We start from the raw sequence: 27663 nt of genomic DNA, 5'->3' as shown, positions 1-27663 counted from the left end.
TCCAGATACGTTCATGGCTGCCTGCAGAGCTGCAACGATGCTGACGCGTGTAACTCGGCGCCCGCAACCACATTTACATTCTTACTTTTATCACCATATTTTACATTTATCTTTCTTCTAACACAAATATATAAGAGCTAACATATAATAGTGTAAGTTTGTACGTCCCAGTATAGATAGCGCGATGAATTTAAAAGCGCGGGAAAGCAATCAAATACGCAAAGCAAGTCAAAGCGGATACGCGCAATATTTATATCGATAGTAAGCTTCTATCGGAATTATTACGTTCCATACCTAATAGATCGCATATTTAGCATAACGTTGAAAAATGTCACGAAAATTATGCTACGTTAGGGATTTTTTTAGGTACGGAACGTGTCCTGATAGAAGTGTTAGAGCCTACTATAGACACGTCGTTTTTTAAACAAGTTGAAGGCACGCGTATTTATATGCGCGCTCTAAGTCAAGTTGTAATACGCGCATGTTATACAGGATCGTCTTGATATTGCATTACTAAATGACCACAAACGCGAACACCACGAACCACATAGGTACTCGCCTCTATAAAGTAATACTTAACTTCAAGTTACTCCAACCGTAGATAAAATAATATTAGAAAAAATAAACAATAACAAAAAAAAATTAACGTGCCTCAAAATGATTATTACTTACATATTACTATTATTTATTGGAGCGACTACATTACTCTTACTCACAAACGCCATATTCACAATAAACTATAAAGTGATAGAAAAGTCGAAAACGAAACTCGGGATTTTTAGAGAAAATATTAAGTATTTATAGATAATCTCTGGCACTTTGTTAGCCATCTTTGTGTCACTTACTAGCGTATTATTAAGATGACCCTGTATACATTTTTATAAAGAGGTAAAACTATATATTTCTCTACTGCATTGCATTGCACAATTAAGTTGCGTTCGAAAACTGTCTTAGCTGGTTTAAAAAACGTGTGCATAGGGCTTGGGGAAACGCTTCCGAATTTATATGGTGCTTCTCAAACCTCAAGTCTGAGCTGATTTATCACAAGCATTGAAGCAGCGGTTTACGTGGTTTATTTCGATAGAATACTATACAGTAAGTCATGTCTTTAAGAGCCTCTTCCATGATGTCTGCGTAAACGTTATAATATCTTCGAATATAATATAGAGTGACCAAATACAAAAGTAATGCTCCTAAATAAATTATAAACAGACGAGTGCACCCCGCATTAATTACCTTATACTTTAAGTGACAGGTGAAATAGGCTCTAAGTATGTGTATCTTTATTTTCGCGAGCGTTTCCCTTGGACCCGTTACTGGCCTTCGTAGTGGCAATGATAACTTTTTATAGTAACAATTTAAATGAATCATATTTATATATACACATATTTGCTCGTCGATTCTGTTTCATAGAAGCAGGAAAGTATTTCGCTAGCTAAGACATAACGGCCATTTTGAACTGCTCGTGTATGGCCGCCCTTAGAGAGAGAGACAGAAAGTGTAGCATGTCAACATAAAAGTTATAATTGTGTTACTGTTTTGTACAAGAATTTTATTACTTGCATTTATGCATCACTAATATAGATAATATATCAACGGCCTGTATTTACTTTATAGGTGTCTACTGTATACGCATAGTTATATACATGTATCGCAACCGTAAATTTTTAACTATTGGAAAATAACCTAAAATTTTTTGTCTTACAGTCCCATTAAAGGCTAAAAATTGCGGCCTGTATGTAGTTGTTACCTGTTTAATATTTAGGTTTATACTATATTCTTCTATGCAATAATATAACATAATCATAGTAATTTAGTATTTAGTTGGACATTCCTGTTGTCTACGGCCTCTTTTTTGTGACTAGCGTGAAATTTTGGGTAATAGAGAAGTTCAGCAAACAACGGACAATTTATCTAGGGTACACAAAGTCTTAATAACACCTTCAAGAGATTTGATTTGAACCCAAATTATCTCAAAACGTTTACAAATACATATTTAGATGTGTTTATTCACTCATAATTGATTTTAATTCGAAATACACATAACGTAGGTAAGAGACGAGAGAAGACACAATAACTGAAAACTAATTGCTTATTTACTTTGAATATTTTAAGACTATATAAACTTGTATCAAAATAGTATTTATTTAAAATTTGACAATTCTCTCGCATATCGGCTAAATAGTCATAATAATTGTAATAAATACAGTTACATGTAATGAAGTTTTGAGGTAATGGCTATTTTTTTAAGACCTGTGCGCGGCTTTGTTCGTTGCTGCTGATCGGCTCATATATCAAGTTTTTTTATAGCCCGTGAGGGTTGTGTCGGTGGCTCGTAATTACAGCCTGTAATTCTTACCTCTCTAGTATCTAAGTGTGTACTGTTTTCTCCTATGTGCAATAATATTACATAATCATAGTATTTTAGTGTTTAGTTGGAGGTTTCCTTTGCCTAAGGCCTTAGTTTTTAATGAACTTTTTTTTAAATCTGTTATTCCGCGAGTGATTCATGGCCAGCAAAATAAATCTATTTCCATATGTATTATAATTCTCTTTGATAAACCTATTTTTTAACCGTATTCAAATATGGGGTGGTTCATAATTTCATATATATTTTATTTCATTTGCTACCTCAGAATTCAGTCGTTTAACCAACTGGGAAAATCTTTTTTTTTTCTATTCGTGTCCCTTTGACGCCATAATGCTGTTGTATGCAGTTCAGTTACCGTACTGATTATATTATCTTTGTTTTAGTTTAACATGTAATTAAAAACAGTCACATGTAACATAAATTGATATACATTTAGGTCATCTGCGACAAAGATTTATAAACTACAAATTACGTATTCCCCATAATAAAATTAGTTTGAAGAATATTAATTGTAAGTTGATGTCTAAACTGAATCTCTCCGCGCAAGCATTAAAACTTGGGCCTGCCAGCAATATCCGAGGACCTCTAGCCTAGTTGTGGACTTCTAGCCTAATTTATAACAAATCGGCTTTGTAGACGCTAACTTGATAAACAATCATTAGGTAAAAATTGTGTCATACATGAAGTGGTCTCTATGTTGAAAAATGGTTTGGTAACGATTGAAGTAGACTCTATGTGGACAATGCGTCGCCTGGAACGTGTTTAAATTAAGCGAAGGAGAGTCCAAAAGGTGCATTATCTTGATAAGTATCATAACTAGCTTTTTATGCCTGTGCGATTATTAATTGCGTCCATGCATGACCCGAAACTTGGCCTTGGTCTGGGCATTTGTCGCCTCTAGGATCTGTGTCGTGTGTCTGGGCGCCGCGCCGCTAGCTTTCTGGCTCTGGGCTTATGAAAACCGGTTACGGCTCTTAATTTGCTTGGATGAAAGTCCAAACTATATATACCTTTATATTAAATGCTAAGTCCTCCGCCGCGTCTCTCTGAATGCGACAAACCCAAAAGCTACAGAACGGACCTCAATGAAATTCGGTTATAGAGACAGTTTGAATCCCGCCGTAACCGCGTCGACCATCCAGATATACAGCGTCGTGATTTCTTATGTTTTCGCGAATGTTAGATATCGAAATAAAACTAGTTTTCGGATTTTATCGCGGTTTTATATATTTTAATTTTGTCGACGTTTCGAAGAGTCATGGTGGTTTATGGTCACGGACCGGACTCAGGTGTAAGTCGTCCGAAAAGGCAAAAATATCTATCTACATTTTACAATTATTCATTTTTAATCATAAAAAAGGTACCAAAGAAGGTTGCAGTCTTCGACACGTCGAATAATTATAATATTGAAAGTCGTGATACAATCCGAAAATCAGTTTTATCGCGATTAGATACAGCGTCTTCAAATAGTGGACATTTTGTATTAATTCAATGCATTACGTTGTTCTCAAGTAAGCGTCAGCCGATGTCGAATTCTTTGTGACTTTACAATGATTTGCTATGACGTATTTCTGTGTGGTCAGAGACGAGATCAAGTTATATTGCATAGGTTTTTAATTTTAATAACGTACCTAAGTCGAAGGCTATATTGTAGGTATGCACCCACTGTCTTGCCGCTTTGATAACAGAACATTTTGTCCCCTTCAGCCTAGACTATCTTATATAAAACGGATCACCTCGATGACGTAGTTATATTACGATGCGATCGCAGTACTGAGCTCTCGGGTTGAACCCCGGCTCGGGCAGTCATATTGTTCTTTTCTACTCAATATCAGCGCAGTCTAGAATTTGTGCCCGACATAGCAATAAACTCGCCTATCATGGGACGGAATACGCGGCGGAAAATGGGTGCGCCTCTGTCTACGCTCAAGGATATATTAAAAAAATATAGGTAAGGTCAGTCGGGGGAAGTGCGCCATAAAATTTTCATAGCTGGATTCAATGCAAAATAATTTCTTTTTGTGCTGACTTAAGAATGTAATTTTATTAATTTAAGAATATTTGGTATTTTGTGATAACAACCTATAGCCATTTAAGGAAATCGGACAATAAATTAATAATATTTTGCTCCAAAGTAAAAAAAATGGTAGTAGGCGCACTTGCCTCCGGAAATGGGGTAAGTGCGCCTGTGTAAAAAACGCCAATATGAAACATTATAAAGAAAACACTCACTTTAGTCCATAGAGAAATAAGTTTTACTCGCATTGCTCTTGGATAATTTTTAATCACTCAATATTATAACAAACTATGGCTGTCAAATCAAATTCGGGGTAAGTGCGCCATATATATGTAAATCAGGGCTTGAAAACATTTTAGATTTTTTTTTGATATATAATTTTTGTTAGGTTAGAGTTTTGTGTGCGGATATGTTGGAATAAAAAAATGGTAACCCTAATATAAAATCCATTTTATTTCTAAAAACTAAAAAAAAACATACAAAAATGTAGGAAATAACAATTTTGAATGCGTTATAACTCAATTACTTAGAATTTGGCCTTATGACATTTGATATATTTTATCCAGATAACGTGCCTGATCGAACAGTTGCAACCTATTCACGTAAAGTTGCTCTAGACCAAGGTATTTCAGTTTTTCTTTTGTAAAAACGAATTAACTAATACGCCCTTTTATTTAAGTCGGCTCAAAACAAAATACCTTGAGTACAAAAATTCTGCTGTTAAGTATAACATTTTAATAATAATAATTCATATTAGTAAAACTTATTCTCAAAAAGGTTGGTTATATATGGATCAGGGGCAAGTGCGCCATACGACTATTAACTGTGGCGCACTTGTCCTACTCGACAATTTTTAGGTACATTTTTCGCATTGCTAAAAAAATCCTTTATTTTAGTATATATAAATAAAATTCAGGCAGGAAGTTAAAATAAAAGGTTTAAACTATGTATTCACCTTACTGGTTTACAGAAATATGTTAAATATCTTGAAATATTTGATGTTATCTTTCAGGGTCTCATCTCGGTTTACAGGTCTAAATGACACTTAAAATAAAATGGCGAATAAATCGTATTAAAATGAACATAGCCATTTATGTTTTTTAGTGGAACTGTATTTCAGTTAGTAGCATAGATGTAAGATTGCGGTAATTGTATAACATCAATAGTTTTCGATTTTTTTAGGGTAGGTGCACTTACCCCGTCGGCGCACTTGCCCCACCTGACCTTACCTATATTTGAGAATAATAATGTAGATCTCCAGGCTAGGGGTTTGAAATCTGCCTCCTTAGGATGTCCCAAAAAGCGCGACTTATAAGTCGATGTTTGTGATTGGTCGAGAGACTAATCCATCAGTCACGTGACAGTCTCTCAACCAATCACAATAAAGCGACACGAAGTCTTCTCGTATTTTTTGTGACGTTCTAAGCATGCTGGGCGTTGATCACATTGTATGTATATACAGTCTTACTTATAAAAATTTCGCAAAGCTATGCTTAGTTAAAACACAAATTCACTCAATCAGCTGTAAGTCAAAACCCGCCATCTTGCCTCCTAATAAGGTTTAAACTAGGAAACCGTTGATGTTTTTGACAGCTATTTAGGCAAATCTTAATCACATGTTAACGCTAAAACAAGTTTATAAGTAAGACTGATAATGCCTATGTCATGACCAACTTGATCTGCGCTCTCCCACGAATACTTTCTAGTTTCTACATTTATTTGGGATGGCTGTGATATTATTTCTTATACCTAAGTATACATTTTTTAATGTTTTACATGCTTCTTACTGTAGTTATTTATGTAATGGTATATTTGTGTACAATAATACAGCGAAAATCTGGCGGTTTTTTTTAATATTGTAATTAAATTTATAAATAATATACTTACCTGCCCTATTATATTACACTGGTCATTGATACTGGCCTCTTCTACTACAGAGGGGGTTTGGGTCTTAGTCCACCACGCTGACCTGGTAAAGGTTGGTAGACATACCTTCGAAATTCTTATTGAAATTTCTCAGGTATGTGAGTCCATGATGTTTCCATACACAGTTAAAGCGAGTTATAGTCGTAAAATACACGAAACTTCAAAGTCAAAGGTCTGTGCTTGGGGTTCTGAACGTGTGGTCCTTAGACTGGGCATTCCATTTCCAATAAGCCTGCCGTGTAATAACTAAAGTAAAATTACTATATTAGAAATATTAAATACATATCCCCTTATTCATAGACGTTATTTATCTAAGCTCTATCTTTACTGTGATAACATGTCTGTTTCTCAGTGCTGATGGCATGGCAGACTTCGCAATGCGTAGGCATAGGGCCGTTGTGATTGGTTAATATTGAGACACAACTTGAATCTAATTGGCTGTCAGATAAACAAAGTTGAAGACTTGTTATCACAGCAATGCTCCGTCGTTAGATAAATAAAGTCTATGAATAAGGGGGTTAGCATGCAATTGAATTTATAAGACGGCAGCCCTTGACGCATATTTATTTATATATTTTAAAATGCGCGCGTGTAATTTCTTCAATTTGTACGCATTTCTTTATTCTACACGCACGAGAATAAAATAACACGGACGAAATGCAATCTGACGAATCCTATTGCACAGAAGTTCTGATCCTTGAGCGCCATTTCAAGCTTATTTTCTTCCAGAAGGCCTATAACTGCCATACAAAATAGGCTATACTTAGACATATTTTTTAATGTTGTTTTATTTTAATCGAAAACAACTTTATACTTCAGTCATTATATTAACATCGTTCCGTTTTCTGATTGGCCTTAAAATATCATCAATCCATGATTAAATAATGATACGCAAGGTCCAGACATTATCTCACTATAAATAATAATATTAGTTAAAATTTTATCGACTTCACGCTTATTATTTGGGTAAGATAAATTAATTCAAAGTGTTTTCGGTTTATAGTCAGAAAGCATTGATGTTATATATTATTTAAATGTTAACATACCAGTGGCGAAGGGTGAAATGTTTCGAAAGGAAGCCCGACAACATATAGGTACTAATATACATGAATGCGGTCTACAAATCGTTCTGATAATTAGATTCTATACAGGGTCATTTTGACATCGCGTTACTAGGAAATAACACTTTACAATAAGTTACCTGATCTGTAGGTGTAAAATAAAAAAGTGTAAGTTTCGAACAAATAAATATTAACAAAAAGTAATTTTAATTTTACGCGCCTTAGAGCCACTACTACTACTCTAAGAGAATTCGTCGCAGCAACATCATACCTCAGTCAGAAATACACCCACGGATACGTTATATTCGCAGTAAACTACAAAATGATGAAAAAATCAGAAAAATAAAATCACGATTTTCCGTGAAAATATTAGTAATTAATGGATGATTTTCGGAACAATGTCAGCAAAGGAGACAAGTATGTGGTTTCATTTAGTAACGCAATGTCATAATGACCCTGTATAAAGGGAAGCCGGGAATCTAGTTATATTAATCCTTCGCCACTGTAAAGAACAAATATAAAGTATTTTACAGACCAATGTCTATTATGTTCCATGTACACTATTATAATAAACTACATATATGTAACATAATTTTTTATTATTTTTAAGGTTATAGCTTAAGGTCCATTTTTCATACATTTTGTTTCATCTTTAATCTGGGTAACTAAACAAGTATTGACAAGTAAAGAATTTAAATTCACGTCTAGTTAGTGATTAGTTCTCGCAGTTGAAAGGTTGCATGGATATTTCCGCCTTTAAAATTTAATATGACGAAATTTTATAGGCCGAAATATCCATGCATATTAATTATTTTTATGTTTTTCTTTCAACTGCGAGAACTAATCACTAACTAGACGTGAATTTAAATTCTTTACTTGTCAATACTTGTTTAGTTACCCAGATTAAAGGTGAAACAAAATGTATGAAAAATGGACCTTAAGCTATAACCTTAAAGGAATACTTTTACCCATCCCACCTCATAGGGACGCGTGGACGTCTGGCGAAATACAAAGATATTTTTAATATATGGGCAAGGTAAGGTGCACCCTACTGCATCTGATGGTAAGTGAAATTGGGTACAATAGAATGTCGACTGATGAGAGATGATTACCCCTTGGTAATCGATACAATAGGAGACCGGACTCATTTTTGTTCTTTATTATTATTAAACATTTACGTTATATAAATTATAACTCAGAAAGAATTATTTAAATCCGGTAAAATATCAACAAGTTATAAGTCTTGCAATTTCGGTAAAAGGGTTAAGTAAGTAACGAGAAATAGAAAAGAGGCGCAATACCCACGTGTGACGTCATCGAGCATTACAAGGCGTGCAAAAGAAAGGGATGAAGCGATATTCCCACTTCGCGCCCACTTCGGTACATAGTAATATTTGAAATATGAATTACTGGCTCATTTTTTAACCAATTTTAATGCAGTTTTCGCAGGAGGGTTTCTTTTTCGTATTATTAACCATTACATATAGAAAAATGTACAAAATCAAACACAGGACGGTCCCCTATTATGCTAGTTTGTTGGAACCGGTTATACACAGGGCGACCCCGGAATGCGACACATTTATGTGAACCACACTTACGGTGGTCGCTATCCAGGCAGATCTGAAATATGTATATTCTACCACCAACAAAATATAAAGTCTTGAATTCTGCTAGACTCATAACACCTATGCGGTTCAGTGCATTAATATTTTTGATGTTTACCTCTTTAGGCTTGAGGAGCGAACTCTAACTAACGTAGAGCTAATATTTTTATACATGTATAAAAACACTAGCATTTGCTCGCGGCTCCACCCGCATGTAAAAGGTTTTCCGGCACAAAAGTTCTGCTATATATTTTCCCGGCATAGAAAGTATATCTCCTTCCTAGGGTCTCAAACTATCTCCATACCAAATTTCATCCAAATCATGTGTATAGTTTTTGAATTTATCGCCTTCAAACATACAGACCGATGCGACGGAAGACTTTTATTATAAATATTTTTTAGAACTTTTTAAGAGGGACGGTTCCGTCATACATGATTGTTGCGTAACTATAACCATTTACGCAGCGCACGCAACGGAAGTTCTTAAAAAGTAAGTATAGTTTTCCCCGTTTTTGAAACATTTTTTATTCGCTATTATTGGTCATAGCCTTCCTCGATAAATGGGCTATCCAACACTAAAATAACTTTTCAATTCGGACCAGTAGTTCCTGAGCGCGTCCAAACAAACAAATTCTTCAGCTTTATATAATAGTATAGATTTTGACGCGGTACGCTTACCAAAGTGGAAGATTTATTTTTTAATCGATTTAACAGTGGAACAGTATTTAAGGAATCTATACTTATAATAAATCTGTAGAGAGGTCAATTCTGTACATGAAATATATTTCAAAAATAACTATCAGGGGGTGATTAGGGATCATTTGGTATGGAGACAGTTTGAAACCCTGGGAAGAACATAGGCTCCCGGGAAACTACTACTTTTATAATGGAAAACTAGCCTGAAAAACTTTATAACGCGGGCGGAGCCGCGAGCAAAAGCTAGTATTGAATAAAAAAGCAAATTTACTTAAAACTAATTTATTTGAATTAATATTTACACATTTCATAGCTAAAATACAAACTCACTGTACAGTAAATCCAAGTCATCAAATAGTACAACCAGAGTTCTAAGAGAGGATCTAAGATTATATAGCGTGGACATTGGAAAGATTGTCATACAAAAATTTTGCGCTCATGCGATGGTTACTATCTACATGAAATAACAAAACCCCAATGTAAAATAATTCATTCATATTTTGATTTACATGTTCTTAAAGCGCATTTTAGCGCATCAGTATATTAACAGATTGCGAGATGATGACACTAAATAGGAAACCCAAATATCATTGACGGACCTGGGATTTAGACTCAGATCCTCAGAGCGGTGTCGAACAGCGCACGCAATACGCCACCAAAACTAGTATAAAACTATATTATGCATAGTTCATTTTTATTTTGTCTAAACTTTAAACATACAATATATTTTTTGACTTCTTGACACAGCTCATTCTGCGTAGATCGGACCGACAAAAGCAAATATAAAAATAATTATATGATTGTAAAATGTAGATAGATGTTGTAACTTTGACTTTTTGGACAAGCAACACCTCAGTCTAACCCGTGACAATGTACTTACAGTGTCCGTGAGCAGCATGAGTGCACACGCACACTACGATAGATAACGTCGAGGTAGGAGCTTGGACCAGGCGCTTACCCCGCGACAACCCGCTTAAAAAGTGGTGGGGCGAGTCTTCGTGGATGAAATGACCTTTATAACTTGTAACTCTAATAAGTAGTTACATATTTACTATTAAGATGTTATGATGTTAGTTTAATTCTAAAGTATTTTTTTGAATACGATATTATTACATTTTATAGTCTGCGGCCAGATTGACAGGACGGTAGACTTGTAGGCTGAATGTTTAGGCTTCCTTTGTTGATTGGCTGGTTAAAATATAATAACCGCAAGATGGCGGGTCTCGGGAATCCAGCAGAAGGTGTACAGCAAAAATATAATTTAATAAAGGAGTTAACTATATCCTGTTTCCGGAACCTACATTTATTTTTTGTCCCTTCATTCCCTGAATAAAATACAGTCCGCATGCGAGCTCCGAGGAATCTAATGCAACATTACAAATGTCAGCTACTGATAGCCAACATAAGGAACTACAAATATTAATTATAATCGCTTTTATTTCTTAAAATATAACAATAACTCTTAAGTATAGTGACAATAGCTTATATATAATTTTTATATCAAGCAACATTCTATACAGTACTCTGCAGTGAAAATTACACATAGAACTAAAGATACTCGGCAATAAATATAGCACATTGTTTTCAGAAAGAGATACCAGTTTTTTTATTGCTTTGAAAGTCGAGAAGAGCTCACCGTTCGCCTGATAGTAAGCGATATGACCGCCTATAAATAGCAGAAACACCATCCAACACTTTGAATTACAAAGTATTGTTTGGTATTCCACTGCGCTCGCCATCCTGAGACATGAGATGATAAGTCTCATTATGTCCAGTAGTTACACTGATTACAATGTCTTTTAAACCGGAACACAACAGTGACTACACACTGCTGCTTGGCGGCAGAAATAGACACCGGTAGTACCTATCCAGGCGGACTCTCACATATGGAAGAATTACCACCAGTTATGTTCGTAAGCATCATCTGTGTAAAGTTTTGTTACTAGCCGAAACTCCATGTTCCACAGTTAGATGTGTATATTACCGAGTACTGTCCAAAATAGGAAACTGCCGCCTTTATATACAGGATATGCCGTTAAGGCTATCTCTTAGCTCAGTCTACTGAATATATAAAAAAAACTTGCACTATAGTCTGACCAGCAAAATAAAATAGCGCGCCATTGTGATAAAATATAGAACTTGTATTGAGAATATTAGGTTTAAAACGGCGCCAACATGTCTTTGTTTTCCTGGTAAGGTTATATACAAGGTCCTTTAGCCGTTACGTTAGCAAACCATATACTCGTCTTTACCTCTGCTAACATTGTGCCAAATATCATCCATAAATAACGAATATTATCACCATGAATTTCGGTTTTACTTTTCTGACTTTTTTATTATGTTGTAGTTTAGTGCTTTGGTGTGTGCATGTATTTCTGACTGAAAGTGTGATGTCGCTGCGACGAATTCTCTTAGAATAGTGGCATTAGTGTAAAACTACAATCACTTCTTATCGACATTATTTTGTGCGTAACTTACTCTTTTGTTTTACAACTACAGTGCGTGTATTCTTATTGTAAAGTGTTATTTTCAAGAAGATAATTATGTGGTTTCATTTAGTAACGCAATGTTTAAATGCCCGTCTATAATAAACAAAGTGAAGTTAATGCGTACTTTTCAAAAACAACAAGACGGTCCCCAAGAAAAATATCTCATCTGCAAAATGATCTAGTTGGAGTATGACGGTTTTAAGTAAAGTGAAAATATAAATATCATTATCCATTTCAAAACTATTAAGTGTTATCAAAAATTAATTTAATTTATATTTCGAGGTAATTGATATTTATATTTTAACCATCGAATAACATTTCTCCCTTCATATGTAACAGTGAATCCTACATACCTATGAATTCTTCATAAGAATTTCGAAGGTATGTGAAGTCTACCAACCTGCACTAGATCAGCGTGGTGGACTAAGGCCTAACCACTCGTAGAAGAGGCTCGTGTCGAGCAGTGTGATAGTATACAGCGCACTCTTAATAAAATAATGACCTATTTCAAAGTTGATAATTTGTGGCAGTCGTCGGACAACAAATTTTTGTTTGCTACTTTTTTTTTGAAGTTCCTATAAAATTGAGCTTATTAAAGATGGGTAAAAATGAACACTATAACATGAAAAAAAAAAACGTGAAAAAACTAAAAGGTCGCAAACAGAAATTGGTTGTTTGACGATTCCCATAAATTGGCAATTTTGGAATGGGTCATTATTTTATTAAGAGTGCGACAGTATGTATTGATAGCCGAGGAATCTTCAACACATAGCAGTTTATGCTTGCACGTAAACATATACGCAAAAAAAATAATACATTAATCAAGCATTTATCCCCGAAGAGGTACGCAGAGGCGCAACCACGGCACCCACTTTTCGCCAAGTGTGTTCCGTCCCATGATGTGATAGGGGGCGAGCCGATTGCCATATCGAGCACAAATTCTAGACTCCGGGCTGATATTGAGCAGAAAAACCCAACGATATCACCTTGCCTGACTCGTGATTCGAACCCAGGACCTCAGAGCGCTACCGTACCGCGCATGCAGTACAACAACGCCACCGAGACAGTCCAAAAAATAATGATAAATGAAAAAGTATACCTAAAAAACAAATTCGTAAATGAGCCCCAACCTGAAGGAACCTTTATGGTAGCTACTTTTTTTGGTAGGCTATTCCGCAGTAGTCACTGAGGTAACCTTGCGATTGGCATGCTGGAGGCCTCTAGCTTGTTGACTGCGGAGGCCTGGACCCGAGCATTCAACACCAAGAGAAACTTGTGAATGGGATCCTGGAATCTTCTGGTTTAATGACAGCAGGGGTCCCTAAGGGGGGGATGGGGCTGTGAGAAGGAAGTGAGGGGGGAAGGATGGGTATGGTAATGACTTCTTTGACATATATTATTGGCCGTTTTATATAAATGTGTTCCGTTTTACCTCCATATTTCAGACCAGGCCTAGGAAAGCGTAAATGCTAAAATTCCCGCAAAATAGCTCCTATATTTCATACATATTTCGCACGAGAGTCGAACACTGAATACCCTCCTTTAAACAGATCCCTCGACTAACCTTCCATACTGTATTACAGGACTGTTACAGCATCATTATTAATCATGCGAGTGACCGAAGTCCTTCAGGTCGTCAGTGAAGTCTTGCAGCAGTAGCATGAGTCAGCCCGAGCATTGCAACATATCAGTCAGGTGACAGCGAAGTAAGTGTGTATACCCCTGATGGTAGACAGAGGGGGGTCGACTGGCGAGAGATTACTCGCCGGTCGACAGGTCTATGGTGTGCAGTCAGGTGGCCTTGAGCATGTCGTCGAGCTCCGCGAGGGTCATGGTGGCGCGGCGCAGCTGCTCGGCCTGGCGCCGGCCGCTGTCGGTGAGCGCGGACAGGCTCTGGCGCAGCGTGCTGAGGCGCGCCGACACGCGCCGCTTCTCCTCCAGCAGCAGCGTGCGCGCCTTCGACCCTGGAAACACGGGTTGTGTAATTATGGTGTTACACTTGGTCAATTTTTATGCCTTTTGGACAAAGCAATATTGGGTTTGTGATGATTGTGTAATGAAATATTATATTAGATTGGTTTAATATGTAATTGGTCAAATATTTCGTTCAAATACGCTAAAGGTAATGCAACCAAACGTGCTACGCAAACGAACAATTCAAACACCTTATGTTTGCCTACCCCTTCAAAGATACACCGCGTAAGTGTACGTGTGAGTGTGTGTGAGTGTGTGCGAGTGTAAGCGAGTGTCTGCGAGTACGTGCGTGTAAATGAAACCTTTTTGTTTGACAGTTAGGTGGCATAACTTACCGAGTAGCGGCAGGTAGTCGCCGGCCCTCTCAGCCCTCACGTCCAGCGAGAACCAGTCATCCAGGTCCTCAGAGTCCGACGACGGGATCTCCTGTCGACAACATGTTCCGATCTCAAACATACACAAAGGTTTAATTTTTTTAATTGTAGAAAGCGTCTCGGCTGTGCTCCTGGCATTGCTGACGTCTATGGGCAACAGTGATCACTAACTATCAGGAGGGCCGTAAGCCTGTCTGTCTTAGGACGCAATAATAAAATTATAATGTTTTATTTGTGTGATTAAAATCAACAATAGTTTTTCTTTAGAAAAATCTTCAAAGATGTGACTTTATTTTAGCTAATAAACAAAAAATATTTTAATTGAGGATAATGTGTAGTAACGTTTTGATATTTTTCACCTTTATGGTTGTCTGTAAATTATTTGATATATTGCGATACGGTTTAAAAATGAAATAGATATTCATGTCCCAATGCTGCTAAACTCTTATTAAAGTTAAAAACGCGCGCCGCTCGCGAACTGCTACTGCAACAGTTCGCAGTGTAGTTCGCGGTACGGTTACGCGTTGCGCGTGCTCACGTCGTAGAGGCTGCCGTCCTCGGTGTGGCTCTCGGCGTCGCTGGGCAGCTCCTCGTCCATGCGCTCGGGCCGCATGATGCGCTGGTTGCGGTTCGGCTCCGACTCCGACTCCTCGGCGAACTCCTGCAACACATACCTTGTATATGTCTAATAATACAAAACGATATTTCTATAGACACGAACGTCCATATAAACTATTTGTTCAAAATCTGAACTAAAATGGCGACCAAAACGTCACTGTTATAACCTACTAGCTTTTGCCCGCGGCTCCGCCCGCGTTATAAAGTTTTTTAGGCTAAAGTTTTCCGTTATAAAAGTAGTAGTTTCCCGGGAGCCTATGTTCTTCGCAGGGTCTCAAACTGTCTCCATACCAAATTTCATCTTAATACGTTGGGTAGTTTTTGCTTTAAACACGTTTAGGGGCAGACGGATACAGCAGGGGACTTTGTTTTATAATATATTTTTTAAAACTTTTTAAGAGGAACAATCCCGTCATACATCATTGTTGCATAACTTTAACCGTTTACGCAGCGCACGCAACGGAAGCTCTCAAAACTAATAAATTGTCCCCGTTTTTGCAACATGTTTCATTACTGCTCCGCTCCTATTGGTCATAGCGTGATGATATATAACTTAGAGCACTCCACAAACAAAGGGCTATCCAACGCAAAAAGAATTTTTGAGTTCGAATCAGTAGTTCCTGAAATTAACCATTACTGCTCCGCTCCTATTGGGTATAGCGTGATGATATATAGCCTATAGCACTCCACGAACAAAGGGCTATCCAACGCAAAAAGAATTTTTCAGTTTGGACCGGTAGTTCCTGAGATTAGCGCGTTCAAACAAACAAACAAACAAACTCTTCAGCTTTATATAATAGTATAGATTTATTCACTTAGAACAACAAATAATTTTACTTATTTGACTTATATTTTTTATTCACATTCAAGTTTACACTTATACTCGAGTTCTTATATTATATTATATTGACACCATACTAAAGCAGTTGTATAGATTGCAGTTAAATTCAGTTAAACACAGTGAATGTTCGGAACGCCAAATCTAGTACGTAGTACATATGATCGATTTTCTGAAAATCTACTGAACGGATTTTTATGATATTTAGTATAGAGATAGTTTAAGACCTTGGGAAGGTTAAAGGCTATTCTCTATCCCGGAAAAATCGGTCACGCGGCCGAAGCCGCGGGCAAAAGCTAATCTACAATATAACAGAGAACAGAACACAGGTGGCAATAAGTGGGTGTCCTGACTGCACCTCTGCCTATCCCTTCGGTAATAAAGGCGTGACGTGTCTATTTATATAATGGAGTAGCACCTCCTCGTCGAGGTCGTAGTCCTCCTCCTCCTCGAGGAACTCCTCCTCATCGATGATCTCGTCGTGGTGTCGGGCGGAGCGGCGCGCGTCCGCGATCACCTCCATCTTGACGTCGGAGTCGCGCGCGCTGTCCGACTTCTCCAAGGGCTTCGATTTCAACTCCGGCTTTGGTTTGGCTACGAAATAACATGTCATAATTTTAAATAAATAATATGTCATAATTTTACACAATTATACTATCGCCTTATAAACTTGACAAGTACTAACATTTGCTCGCGGCTTCACTCGCGTGAAAGTTTTTGGTATGGATATAAAGACCTTGGGAAAGAAATAGGCTACTTTCTATCTCGAAAAACTTTATTCAATTCAAGCGGAGCCGCGAACAAAAGCTACTGACTCACTGCCTCAGTGGCTTAATGGTATTACGGTATTACTACAGTGCTGCAGTCTCAGGTTTGAATCTCGAATCGGGCAGTGATATTGCTTTTTTCTGCTCAGTATCAGTCCGGAGTATGGACTTTGTGACTGATATGGACACACCCACCACCACGGCATGAGACGGAACACACATGTTGAAAAATTAAGGGTTCAACCAAAAGTTTTGTGTGTTTATATAAGCCGGCCCTAAACAGGTTAACAAATTAGTAGTTTAAGAAGAAACAAATTAATAATTTCTTTGAACAACACTTTTTATTGAAGGAAAAGTTTCTCCCTCTCTTCTTTGTTGCCGTGCCCTGCAGGGTCCACGATTATGTAATAATAATAATAATAATATCAGCCCTGTATTATATACTTGCCCACTGCTGAGCACGGGCCTCCTCTACTACTGAGAGGGATTAGGCCTTAGTCCACCACGCTGGCCTAGTGCAGGTTGGTAGACTTCACACACCCTCGAAATTCCTATAGAGAACTTCTCATGTATGCAGGTTTCCTCACGATGTTTTCCTTCACCGTGAAAGCAAGCGATAGTTCACAAAGAATACACACATAATTTTTTTAGAAACATCAGAGGTGTGAGCCCTTGGTATTTGAACCTGCGGACATTCGTCTCGGCAGACCGTTCCACAACCAACTAGGCTATCGCCGCCTATAATGATTATGTACTTTCCTTAATTTGTAAAACCTGTATTTTAACAATTGTGGAGTGCAATAAATTGAATTGAATAAATGTAGTTAAAAACAATATGGCAAAAGTATCCTAATTTCATATGGGACAACCCATCGGAGATGAACACGTGTGCCATGACTTACTTGCTGTATCCATTTTGACTGGTTGTGATTTGCGATCGGAAGAGTTGTTGGTGATGGCTGCGGGGGCGGAGGGCGAGGGGGCGAAGGGCCGCGGCGACGGCTTCGACTGCAGGTTCTTGTTGACGTACTGTTTGGGCGGCGCCGGCGCTGTCGGCTTGCCTGCACGGCGAAACAAATATGATAATGTAATAAAATATATGTGGCAACAATGATTCGTTTAAACTTGACATTAATGTAATTTTTTTTCCAGGCGATTTTTATAAAATAAGCTAACAATTGACATACATTTATTTGTATATTATAATTTTCTCCCGATATATCAAATCTGCAGCCTTCATAGTCATGGGACGGACTGAGGTGTCATTTGTCTGAAAAGTCATTTACTATATTTGCCTACATAGTACTAACACAGGCACGCACGCACGTACGCACGCACGCACTCACACACTCACACACGCACGCATTCACGAACGCACGCACGCACGCACGCACGCACTCACGCACTCACACACTCACGCACGCATTCACGAACGCACGCACTCACACACTCACGCACGCACGCATTCACGAACGCACGCACGCACCCACGCACTCACACACTCACGCACGCATTCACAAACGCACGCACGCACACATGCACGCGCACACACACACAAAATAATAAATAGGTCGGCGTTAACGTCACGTTACGTTGGGTAACATGATGAACAGCAAAGTGATCATGAACCCTGCAAATTCTTCAAAACGTCAGGGGAAAATTATAATATAAAGAACCTCGATAAAATCAGAAAAAAATATGTTTTATTACAACGTCTAACATTCGCGTAAAAATAAGACATCATTAGGGCCAACATTGTTAGAAAAGTACATGGACTGAGATCTCACCGGTGTTGCTAGCCGGTGCCGGCTTTTCCGGAGGCTTCGCCGCCGCGGACGGCAGCGTCCGGCCGGCGCTGTTCGAGCCGGCGGACTTCTTCGGCGCGACGGCGAACATCTTCTTCACGGTCGCCGCCTCGTCCGAAGACTGGAAAAGTACCATGGTCTTGTGTCAGGGAGTTTGGCTTTGGGTTTTATATAGTGCCTAGATTCAGGAATGGCAAACCTTGATGTGGTTAATATCAGCCCTGTAGTATAATACTGTCCTACTGTTGGGCACTCCTCTACTACTGAGGGATTAGGCATTAGTCCACCACGTTTGAGTGCAGATTGGTAGACTTCACACACCCTCAAAACTCCTATAGAGTGCTCAGGTATGCAGTTCCTCACGATGTTTTTCTTCACCGTTAAAGCAAGCGATAATTCACAAAGGATACACACATAATTTTTTAGAAAAGTTTAGAGGTGTTTGCCCTTGGGATTTGAACCTGCGGACATTCATCTCGGCAGTCCGTTCCACAACCAACTAGGCTATCGCTGATAAAAAATTGTAGGACCGTAAAAAAGTGACTAAATTGTACTGTTAATAATTAAAGAAGTTTTTAATAATATTTTTCACTGATTCGAGTTTGATAATGACAGTAACGCTGCAACAATAGTTATGTATGGCACCGATCATAATGGTCATAGTAGTACGCGAGATTTAATTGCATTACCACGAGATCTCATTTATTATTCATAAACATTAATTTTAATGTTTATAAAAACTATTTTAATTTTATTACATTAGTATTTTTTTAAAGCCTATTATTGAAACAGAATTTAGCAGAATTTAACGCCACTCTAGAGGAACAGATGGTTGCGTTCCTCTATGGAAGGGAAGATTTCCAGTCAGGCAGATGTTTGTGACCGGCCGCGGCCCCTCCGACGGTTCCTATTCGGACGGTATGTATGCAGTGCGTCGCGTAAATTCTGATATCGCAAGCCAGTATCGTCTATCGCCATCTAGCGTGATTGTTGTATGATATTACTACAGTTGTATCAACACATCGATCATCTTGCAGTACCGGCGATGTCGACGAGATGGCGGTGTATGCATTGATTGCACCGCCAATCAGAATTGAAAGTTTTCAGTTCCAAAACGACTATAAATAGTGGTGTATAGACGATTTGTTTTTTTTTTTTTAATTTGTTCAGCTGCTTAAGTGGGTGAGTACATACCGCGTCGGTGGAGTCGTCGCTCATGGCCTCGGGCACCGCCTTGGTCGCGGGTCGCTTCTTCATCAGCACACTCTTGGCCACCTTCAGTGTCTTCACCTTCGTGTCCTATCGACAATATAAAAAAAAAAATTGACTATATCGGTAGCATAGATGAATTACGGTATGACTGCAGTGCTGAAGTGTATGGTTTGAAACCCAGATTGGCCAACGTGATATTGGTTACTCAACTCGGTTCATACTACGAATAATAACAATAATATATTATATACTTGCCCACTGCTGAGCACGGGCCTCCTCTACTACTGAGAGGGATTAGCCTTAGTCCACCACGCTGGCCTAGTGCGGATTGGTAGACTTCACACACCCTCGAAATTCCTATAGAGAACTTCTTAGATGTGCAGGTTTCCTCACGATGTTTTCCTTCACCGTTAAAGCGAACGATAAATTCACAAAGAATGCACACATGATTTTAGAAAAGTCAGAGGTGTGTGTCCTTGGGATTTGAACCTGCGAACATTCGTCTTGGCAGTCCGTTCCACATCCAACTAGGCTATCGCCTACAAATACTACTTCGTAATCTGGAATTTTACTTGATATGACAATAGACTCGTTTCCACATCATGGGACGGAACACACACGGCGAAAACTGGGTGCACCTGTTGCGTCTCAACCTACCCCTTAGAGGAGTGAAAAGAAGGTGTCTCAGTGTGTGTAATATGAAGCCGACTAAACTACAAAAGGTAACTCTCCAACAATTAACTGACAAAAAAAAAGAAATAATAATAAACACACACTCACACACACATTATTCACATCCATTTCTTGCTTAAACTCAACCTAACTTATCAGCTACAGCAAACAACACAAGTGCACAGTGGTGGGGTCGAACTCGCGTATGTATGAACAAGCATAAAGCAGCCACGTGACACGAGCGAGCCAATAGACAACGAGCATCGACTGACGAACCAATCGCGTTTCATCAGCGCGAAACCGACCAATCACGAGCGTGCTCACGACTCGCGCGATCTGTACTCACCTCGTAAGTGAACTCGTCGTCGCTCGAGAGCATATCGTTTTGCACCGCGCCGCTCTTCTTCACCAACATCTTTTTCTTCACTTTGCTGTCTTCTTCGCCGAGCATCCTCTGAGGAAAGTGTTAAAGTTTAGAACGGTAGATGCAATATTTTTATATTTGACTAATTGACCCGACAGACGTTGTCGCGTCTTAACTATGAACTTGCTGCGCGCATTCTGTCAATGGTTGACAATTATTTCAAACAATTCACAGTTATATAAAAATAATATTTTCGTTAAGTTTTCTAATTTTCCGCGCAATTTTTTTAATCTTTTCTTTCATGAGAACCTTCTCCTGACAATAACAAACACAACAAAAATAAAGTGAAATCGGTCCAGCCGTTCACGCGTGATGGCGTGACCAAGGGAAATAGGGATTCATTTTTATATAAATAAGGATCCATTCGATTAAATTTCGTGTAGAGTAGACCTCTAGTATATAATAATATCCACCCTGCATTATATACTGTGCCACTGCTGCACTGGCCTCCTTTACTATAGAGAGGGATTTGCCCTTAGTCCACCACGCTGGCCTAGTGCAGATTTGCAGACTACACATACCCTGAAAATTCTTAGAGACATTTCTAGGTTTCCTCACTATGTTTTCCTTCATCGTTAAAGCAAGCGATCATTCACAAAGAATTCACACATTACTTTAGAAAAGTTAGAAATGCGTGCCCTTGGGTCTTCAACCTGCGGACATTTGCCCCGGCAGTCCGTTCCACATCCAACTAGGCTATTAGTATATAAAAAAATTAAATACTATATTGTTGCCAAAATGCAGTTTTATAATGACAGTTTAAATTTTCGCGCGAAATCGGATCTACATGCCAAGTGACGTCACAACTGTCTGCCAATGGCCATACCTATACTATTATAAAAAGCTGAAGAGTTTGTTTGTTTGAACGCGCTAATCTCAGGAACTACTACTTCGAAAATATATATATTACAAAATATCGATAATTTGTATTTGTAGTCAACAATATCGGAATATCGATATTAAGCAATCGATATTTCATTAACATCGCTCATCCTTAACTACCACCCTCTGCCTAATCAGTATATGTGTATCTCAATAAGCTTGTCGTGTTAGACTGTAACAAACATCGCGCTAGTTCTAAGACACCGCTAAACCTGAACATAAGAACCTTCTCCAGTACTAGTATTCTTTTAAAGTATAAAGGCTTTGTCTTTTCCTCTCTTTTTAAATTTTCTCATCATAATATTACGCTCAGCATACATACTATTACTAGACTGAAGATACTGAATGTAATTTGTCATAACTGCAAGAATCAACGTAGTCCCTAGCGACATAAAATGAGCAGGGCTCAATTAGAGCTGATGAAATCTAAATATTCTCCTCCTGCTCAGCCCATACTCACGAGCAGGTCGTCGGTGTCGTTGCCGTCGTCGCCGGCGGGCGCGGGCGCAGTCGCCGGCTCCTCTTGAGTTTTTATATTTTTATCGACCACTTGACCATCGCTCTTTCTGTAACATATCGAAAACATTTATTATCGAAAGCTTTTGCAAGGGAAGATCTGAAAAGTAATAAATTTTCTCCGTTTTTGCAACATTTCTCATTACTACTCCGCTCCTATTGGCCATAGCGTGATGATATATAGCCTAAAGCCTTCATCAATGCATAGGTTTTCTAACTCCAAAAGAATTTTTCAATTTTAACCAATAGTTCCTGAGATTAGCGCGTTCATACAAACAAACTCTTTAGCTTTATATGATAGTAAATGTTATTGTCTGTGTGTTCCCCGGTAAATTACCCCCATGGAAAATACATGACCATATATTTTTTTTAAATTAGATGAAATATTTTTAAGCAGATGGCGCTAGTGTCGTATAGATTGCGTTATGGATTGCTATAACGGTTCAAAATTTTCTTAGCGGAAAGGGTTTTTCACGTGCGCGAAGACAAAATAAACACTATCTATACTATTATATAAAGCCGAAGAATTTGTTTGTTCGAATGAAGTAATCTCAAAAACTATTAAACCAATTTTGATTTTTTTTTACTATTACAGAGCTACAATACCTCTAAGTGCTATAGGCTACTTGTTACTCTGGGAAAATCGTTATCCCACCATATCAAAGGGACAAACAAAAGGGACTTATGTGTACTAAATCCATTACCTGATAAGGAAAGCGTCCAAATCCTCGGGCAGCTCGTATCTGCGATCCAGGTCGTTCAGGGTGTCTTCCATGTCCTGTTCCTCTTTCTTGATGGAGTCCTGGCTCTGACTCTCCTGCCCCTTGCCGTTCACCTGGACTTTTTGCTGCACTTCACCCTGGCTGCTGTCATCTTTCATACCTAATTGAGAAAAAGAAACACAAATGAGTATCGTATTCCTTCATTAACACACGTACAGTGTGTTATCCCACACTGGCCTGTGGTGGTGCGACGCGAGCGAGGACAGCCTTAGGGGTTGTTCAAGTATTACGTAACGCAATTTTGGTGGAGGGGGGTTTTGTAAAACGTTACGATGCGTTACAACGGGAGACGGTTTCGAACAACACTTTACGTCACATTGCTTTTTTATTCAAATAAAAAGCTACGAAATTATAAACTCGAAAGTTGGCAACCCTATTCGTTCATCATTTACGGAAAATGTGTTGTATATTGAAGACACAAAATTTTAAATACTAATTTTTTTAGCCTCTTTGCTCACCGTAAAAGTTATAGATTGGCAATACAAAAGTATAAAGGCGATTTGAGATTCTGTATTTTTTTAACTACTTGTTTTGCTGACCGTGTTGCGCGTTGGTTGTGTGTTCGAGCCAGTCGTGCGTGTCGGCCGGGTCCAGCGCCTCGAGCCGCTCCACCTGCTCCGTGGAGGACTCCAGGCTGGGCGTCGCGTCGTCTGCCGTCCGACTTTCTTCCAGCATCTCTGGTGGATGCGCCTCCATCGCTTCCTGCTCGCCCTGCTTAATAGAAACCGAGATTAAGTGACCATCAAATAGTTTATTTTTTATGATGGTAATAATTTTCTGATTCTTATTTCATTGGCCACATGGTTACCAAATATTTGATACACATCACCGGGCTTGTCTAATACTTTAATTCTTCTGAAATTCAGCTAGAAGGGATGCATTCATATTTCATTACAAATTTGGCCATTCTTGCACAGTTGTTTCTTTCCACTTCTTGGCTAAATATTGTCTTTAAATTGTGTTACATTTAACCACTGCACTGTCAGTGGTACTGATTTTCACCTATAATTCTGCAGCATAGAATTCCTTTTTCTTTTATTGAGATAATCATAGGACTTTGCTTTTTTTCTTATGATTTGATAATTGGATGTTGCTTCAATGATTCTTTATGTTGACCATGAAGGCAATTATAATATAACAAACCGTGATAAAATCCGAAAAATAGTTTTGCTTCAATGTTTAACATTTGCGTAAATATAAGAAATTATTACAAGTAACTACTAGTAAGTACTAACTTTAAAATGTTCTTAGAAAACCTTTAAAAATAAGAAAGTTCATTAAAAAAAAATGTGACATGAAAAGTCATCATCAATAAGTATCACCACTTACCCCAGGGTTGTAGTCATCGTCTGTTAGCACACCTTCACTGAGCCACTCCTCCTGCCCCTCCTCCATGTTGTCCTCTTCTTCCTCTGGGTCCAGGTGCTCCTCGACACCATCAGCACCGTCAACGCCATCGACACTCTCGGCTCCTGAAATCTGGCAACAAGAAGATAGGTATCAGTGTGTGGTACTTTAAAGATTCATTGCCAATAGTGTGTATATGTCATTGAGATATTTGTAATACTTGGAATGTACAGTACCTAAGGATTACTAATTGAAGATTTTAGGCAGAAAGCATGTATAGTGTATAATGATTCCTCATGTTTACATGGATTTTATCATGGTTTTTATATTTTAATTTTCTCCCAATATTTTGAAAACTTTGCAGCCTTCATTGTCACAGGGCAGACTGAGATGTTGGTCATCCGAAAAGTCAATGTTATAATATTTACCTACATTTTACAATTATACAACTTTTAAAAAATGATAATTTTTGATGGTCCAATCTATACAGAATGAGCATACACAGTCAAAATCCGCAAAATAGTTCTATTTCAAGAAAGCATGTAATCCACAAGCTTGTGAATCTTGTGTTCACACAAACAGACATCTTTAATATCAGATTTAATATAGATCATAACACACCATATGATTACTTTATAATAATTTCATTTTTAACCTTCTTCAAAAAAGGGGGTTCTATGTTTGATTGTATACATCTATTTATTTTTTACTTCTGTATGTACCTCATATATTATACATTATATAAATTAGAAACATTGTCATGTAAAAATACATTTTTTTTAAGTAGTTGGTCTTCGAATCTCAATATTACTTCAGTGAACTAATTATCAAGTATAATAGCGCGTTGGGGTAAGATCGTAGGAGGTGTAACATCGTATAAATGAAATAACTTGCAATTGTGTTATAATTTTTGTTCTTCGACAACACTACCTGCAGCCCCATCTTATTATCTACGTTCCACTAGTTCACATGAATGATTCCGTCAAATAAATAATGTTTACGGTGCTAACAAACAGAATATCGGCATTTCGTCGTTCCCTGGCAGATCCGGATTAACCCCATGCAAGAATTTGCCTAATTTTGATTTAGTATTTCCTGTTTTCAATTACTTTTGTAGTTATATAGTATCATAAAGGAAATAAATCTTGTGACTTGTTTATTGGAATTTGTCGAAACACCTATATTCCCTGAGATCCGATCTTCACGCATACAATTATTTGTCGTTAAAGAACAGATAAAAATCGTTCGACCTAGCACTTGTAAAATATTGCACGTTTATGTCAAAATTTATACACGAAAACTTCTGAACTCAGTAATTATGTAATTTTTTTTAGTTCAGGTGAATGATTGATTTTGTTTATTTGTTATTTATTTCCTCGTGTATGTACTATTACTTCAAATATTTTAAAAAATATCTACAGTGTCACTCATGTGGGGTAAGATCGTATGCCTAGAACTATTAAAAAAACAAAGTTCGCTTCTAAAAATATCTTACGAAATTTATTAATTTTTTGAATGTTTATAAATGACTATCTAGATCAGAATATACTCTTTTTATGGATTTTAGAATCCCTTTAACATATACGATTTTAGAGAGTAGTCCGAACTATACCTGTGAAGGTCCTATCTTTCTCACACATTTCTAAAAGTATGGTACTTTTTCAAAGCCTTATAAAACATTAACTGTTATATTTAAGAATATTAAAAAATATATACCATTTAGTGTATTTAATAACATATAGCTAAGTTAATAATTCATTATGATAGCTTCTATAGAATTCATGTAAAAAAAAATTTTGAGAACACTGTTTAACACGTTGAAAAAGCGTCCGATTTAACCCCAACGCACCTTGACATTTCATTGACTAGGGACTAAATAACCGTACACGGTTGTTCTTAAATGTGAAAAATAAATTAGCTTTTATGTGACTTAAATTTTACGTGTTTTTATATATCGGTTCATTTTATTTAAAGTACTCTAATAATTATGAAGTTTTAAATTAGTTTAGCATTTTATACTGCATAATAACTTTGGCCAAGTATTTTCTTTTCTCTTTTTTACCCTATTTACTTTGTTTTACAGAAAAGAGAGTCATAGAGACTTATTAATAAAATATCGCCTTAAGTGCCAATTAAATAGTCGCATTACTTCCTATCTCAATCAAATATTACAGAATATTTGTATAACTACAGATATTTTACTGCACAGCCGTTAAATCACAGATTTTTCCATCATTTTACTGTATTGTTTTATGCAAACAAGCCTGTTGTTACTAACAGAAAACCACTTTGGGATAATGCCTCATACCTCCAACTTCAACACTTTACTTGGCGGTTCTTCTATATCAGACATGGTTTTAGTTCACAACTTTATTTCAACATAACAACAATCCAATAAATTCCACAACAAATAAAAATAACCTCAACGCACAATCGATCAAATCAAATTATGCTTTTAAATGTATGGCTTGGGAGGCAAGTGTTACATTACTATACTGCCACAATGTCACCATTCATCATAAAAAATATATTTTTCTTAAAGGTACCTACTTATTTCTAAATAAAGTATGTAATATATTATCAACAACGATTTAATTTCCTAAACTTTTAAAACTCTTTATTATAGCTTTAAAATATGTACAGTCAGCACGCAAATGGGCAATTTACGGGAAAACCTTTTTTGATCCCAATTGATCTGCTTAGGAAAAGGCTATAATTAAACATCTGAGATTTCAGTATGTACATTACTTTTGAGATAAAAATAAATCACCAAAGATGTCAAGATCAAAATAACTCAAACTGTAGTGATTTAGTGATGTCGACATCCAATTATCGATTGCAACACCCACTTTTCTAGAAGTTCGAGTTTGAGAAACACATTTTCAAACTTTTATATCTCGCTCCTCATATAATTATCATACAAAATAACTGAATGACAATGGTAACTATCGACCACAGAAGTTCAATTATGGTTTAGCATATGCAAATACCCGCGCGATTTTTATTTGAAAAACATAAATAAATTTAATGATTATTATTATGTAATATGTAGTACCTACATATGCTGTTGCACCCATAATCTTGGCGGCACACATGGAATTATTTCTCTCCTCGAAGTGAAGAAATAGTAAAATCAAAGTATTTCTGGATGAGGAAAATAATAAACAATCATGTGGTGGTAAAATGTGGAACTAATTTCCTTTATGTACCATAACCGTTAAGTTTAAAAAGAAAAAAAATGTCGCGCCCAAACCAGAATTTAAATTTCCTAGTCAGGCTATCTATAGT

At 37.4% G+C, this 27663-nt stretch overlaps 2 protein-coding genes across 5 annotated transcripts in view; one reads left to right on the top strand and one right to left on the bottom strand.

Moving 5' to 3' along the window:
- Nucleotides 1–1536, top strand: part of LOC115453150 — a 54151-nt gene extending 52615 nt beyond the window's left edge. For all 3 annotated transcript variants that reach the window (XM_037443062.1, XM_037443064.1, XM_037443063.1), the window contains one exon: nt 6–1536. In XM_037443062.1, coding sequence (XP_037298959.1) covers nt 6–141 — 136 coding nt within the window. In that variant the 3' untranslated portion in view covers nt 142–1536. The remainder of the gene's footprint in view (nt 1–5) is intronic.
- Nucleotides 1537–9941: 8405 nt separating this feature from the next.
- LOC115453314 (nucleolar protein dao-5) lies at nt 9942–26893 on the bottom strand. Of its 2 annotated transcripts, none has more exons than XM_037443444.1 (13): nt 26684–26893; nt 24358–24507; nt 23568–23742; nt 22951–23128; nt 22191–22296; nt 20771–20878; nt 19735–19839; nt 18523–18661; nt 17638–17796; nt 16387–16562; nt 15051–15173; nt 14474–14564; nt 9942–14128 (listed from the first exon to the last, which is right to left on the bottom strand). In XM_037443444.1, the coding sequence occupies exons 1-13, from the start codon at nt 26726–26728 to the stop codon at nt 13956–13958; spliced, it is 1728 nt and encodes a 575-aa protein (XP_037299341.1). In that variant the 5' UTR covers nt 26729–26893; the 3' UTR covers nt 9942–13955. The 2 variants fall into 2 exon arrangements, with proteins under 2 accessions (XP_037299341.1, XP_037299342.1); XM_037443445.1 differs by having other exon boundaries at nt 23568–23739.
- Between the last annotated feature and the right edge of the window lie 770 nt (nt 26894–27663).

This window comes from Manduca sexta, chromosome 26, assembly GCF_014839805.1.
Source record: "Manduca sexta isolate Smith_Timp_Sample1 chromosome 26, JHU_Msex_v1.0, whole genome shotgun sequence".
Lineage (NCBI taxonomy): Eukaryota > Metazoa > Arthropoda > Insecta > Lepidoptera > Sphingidae > Manduca > Manduca sexta.
This window is presented reverse-complemented; position numbering and strand designations above follow the sequence as displayed.

Bases quoted from the DNA above. Each gene is read 5' to 3' on its own strand.
- LOC115453314 (XM_037443444.1), bottom strand. From the start codon at position 26,728: ATGTCTGATATAGAAGAACCGCCAAGTAAAGTGTTGAAGTTGGAG. The intron at 22,297-22,950 runs GTAATGGATTTA...GATATGTTACAG, and splicing joins TTGGACGCTTTCCTTATCAG to AAAGAGCGATGGTCAAGTGG. The intron at 15,174-16,386 runs GTGCTACTCCAT...TATGTGTTGCAG, and splicing joins ACTACGACCTCGACGAGGAG to GAGTTCGCCGAGGAGTCGGA.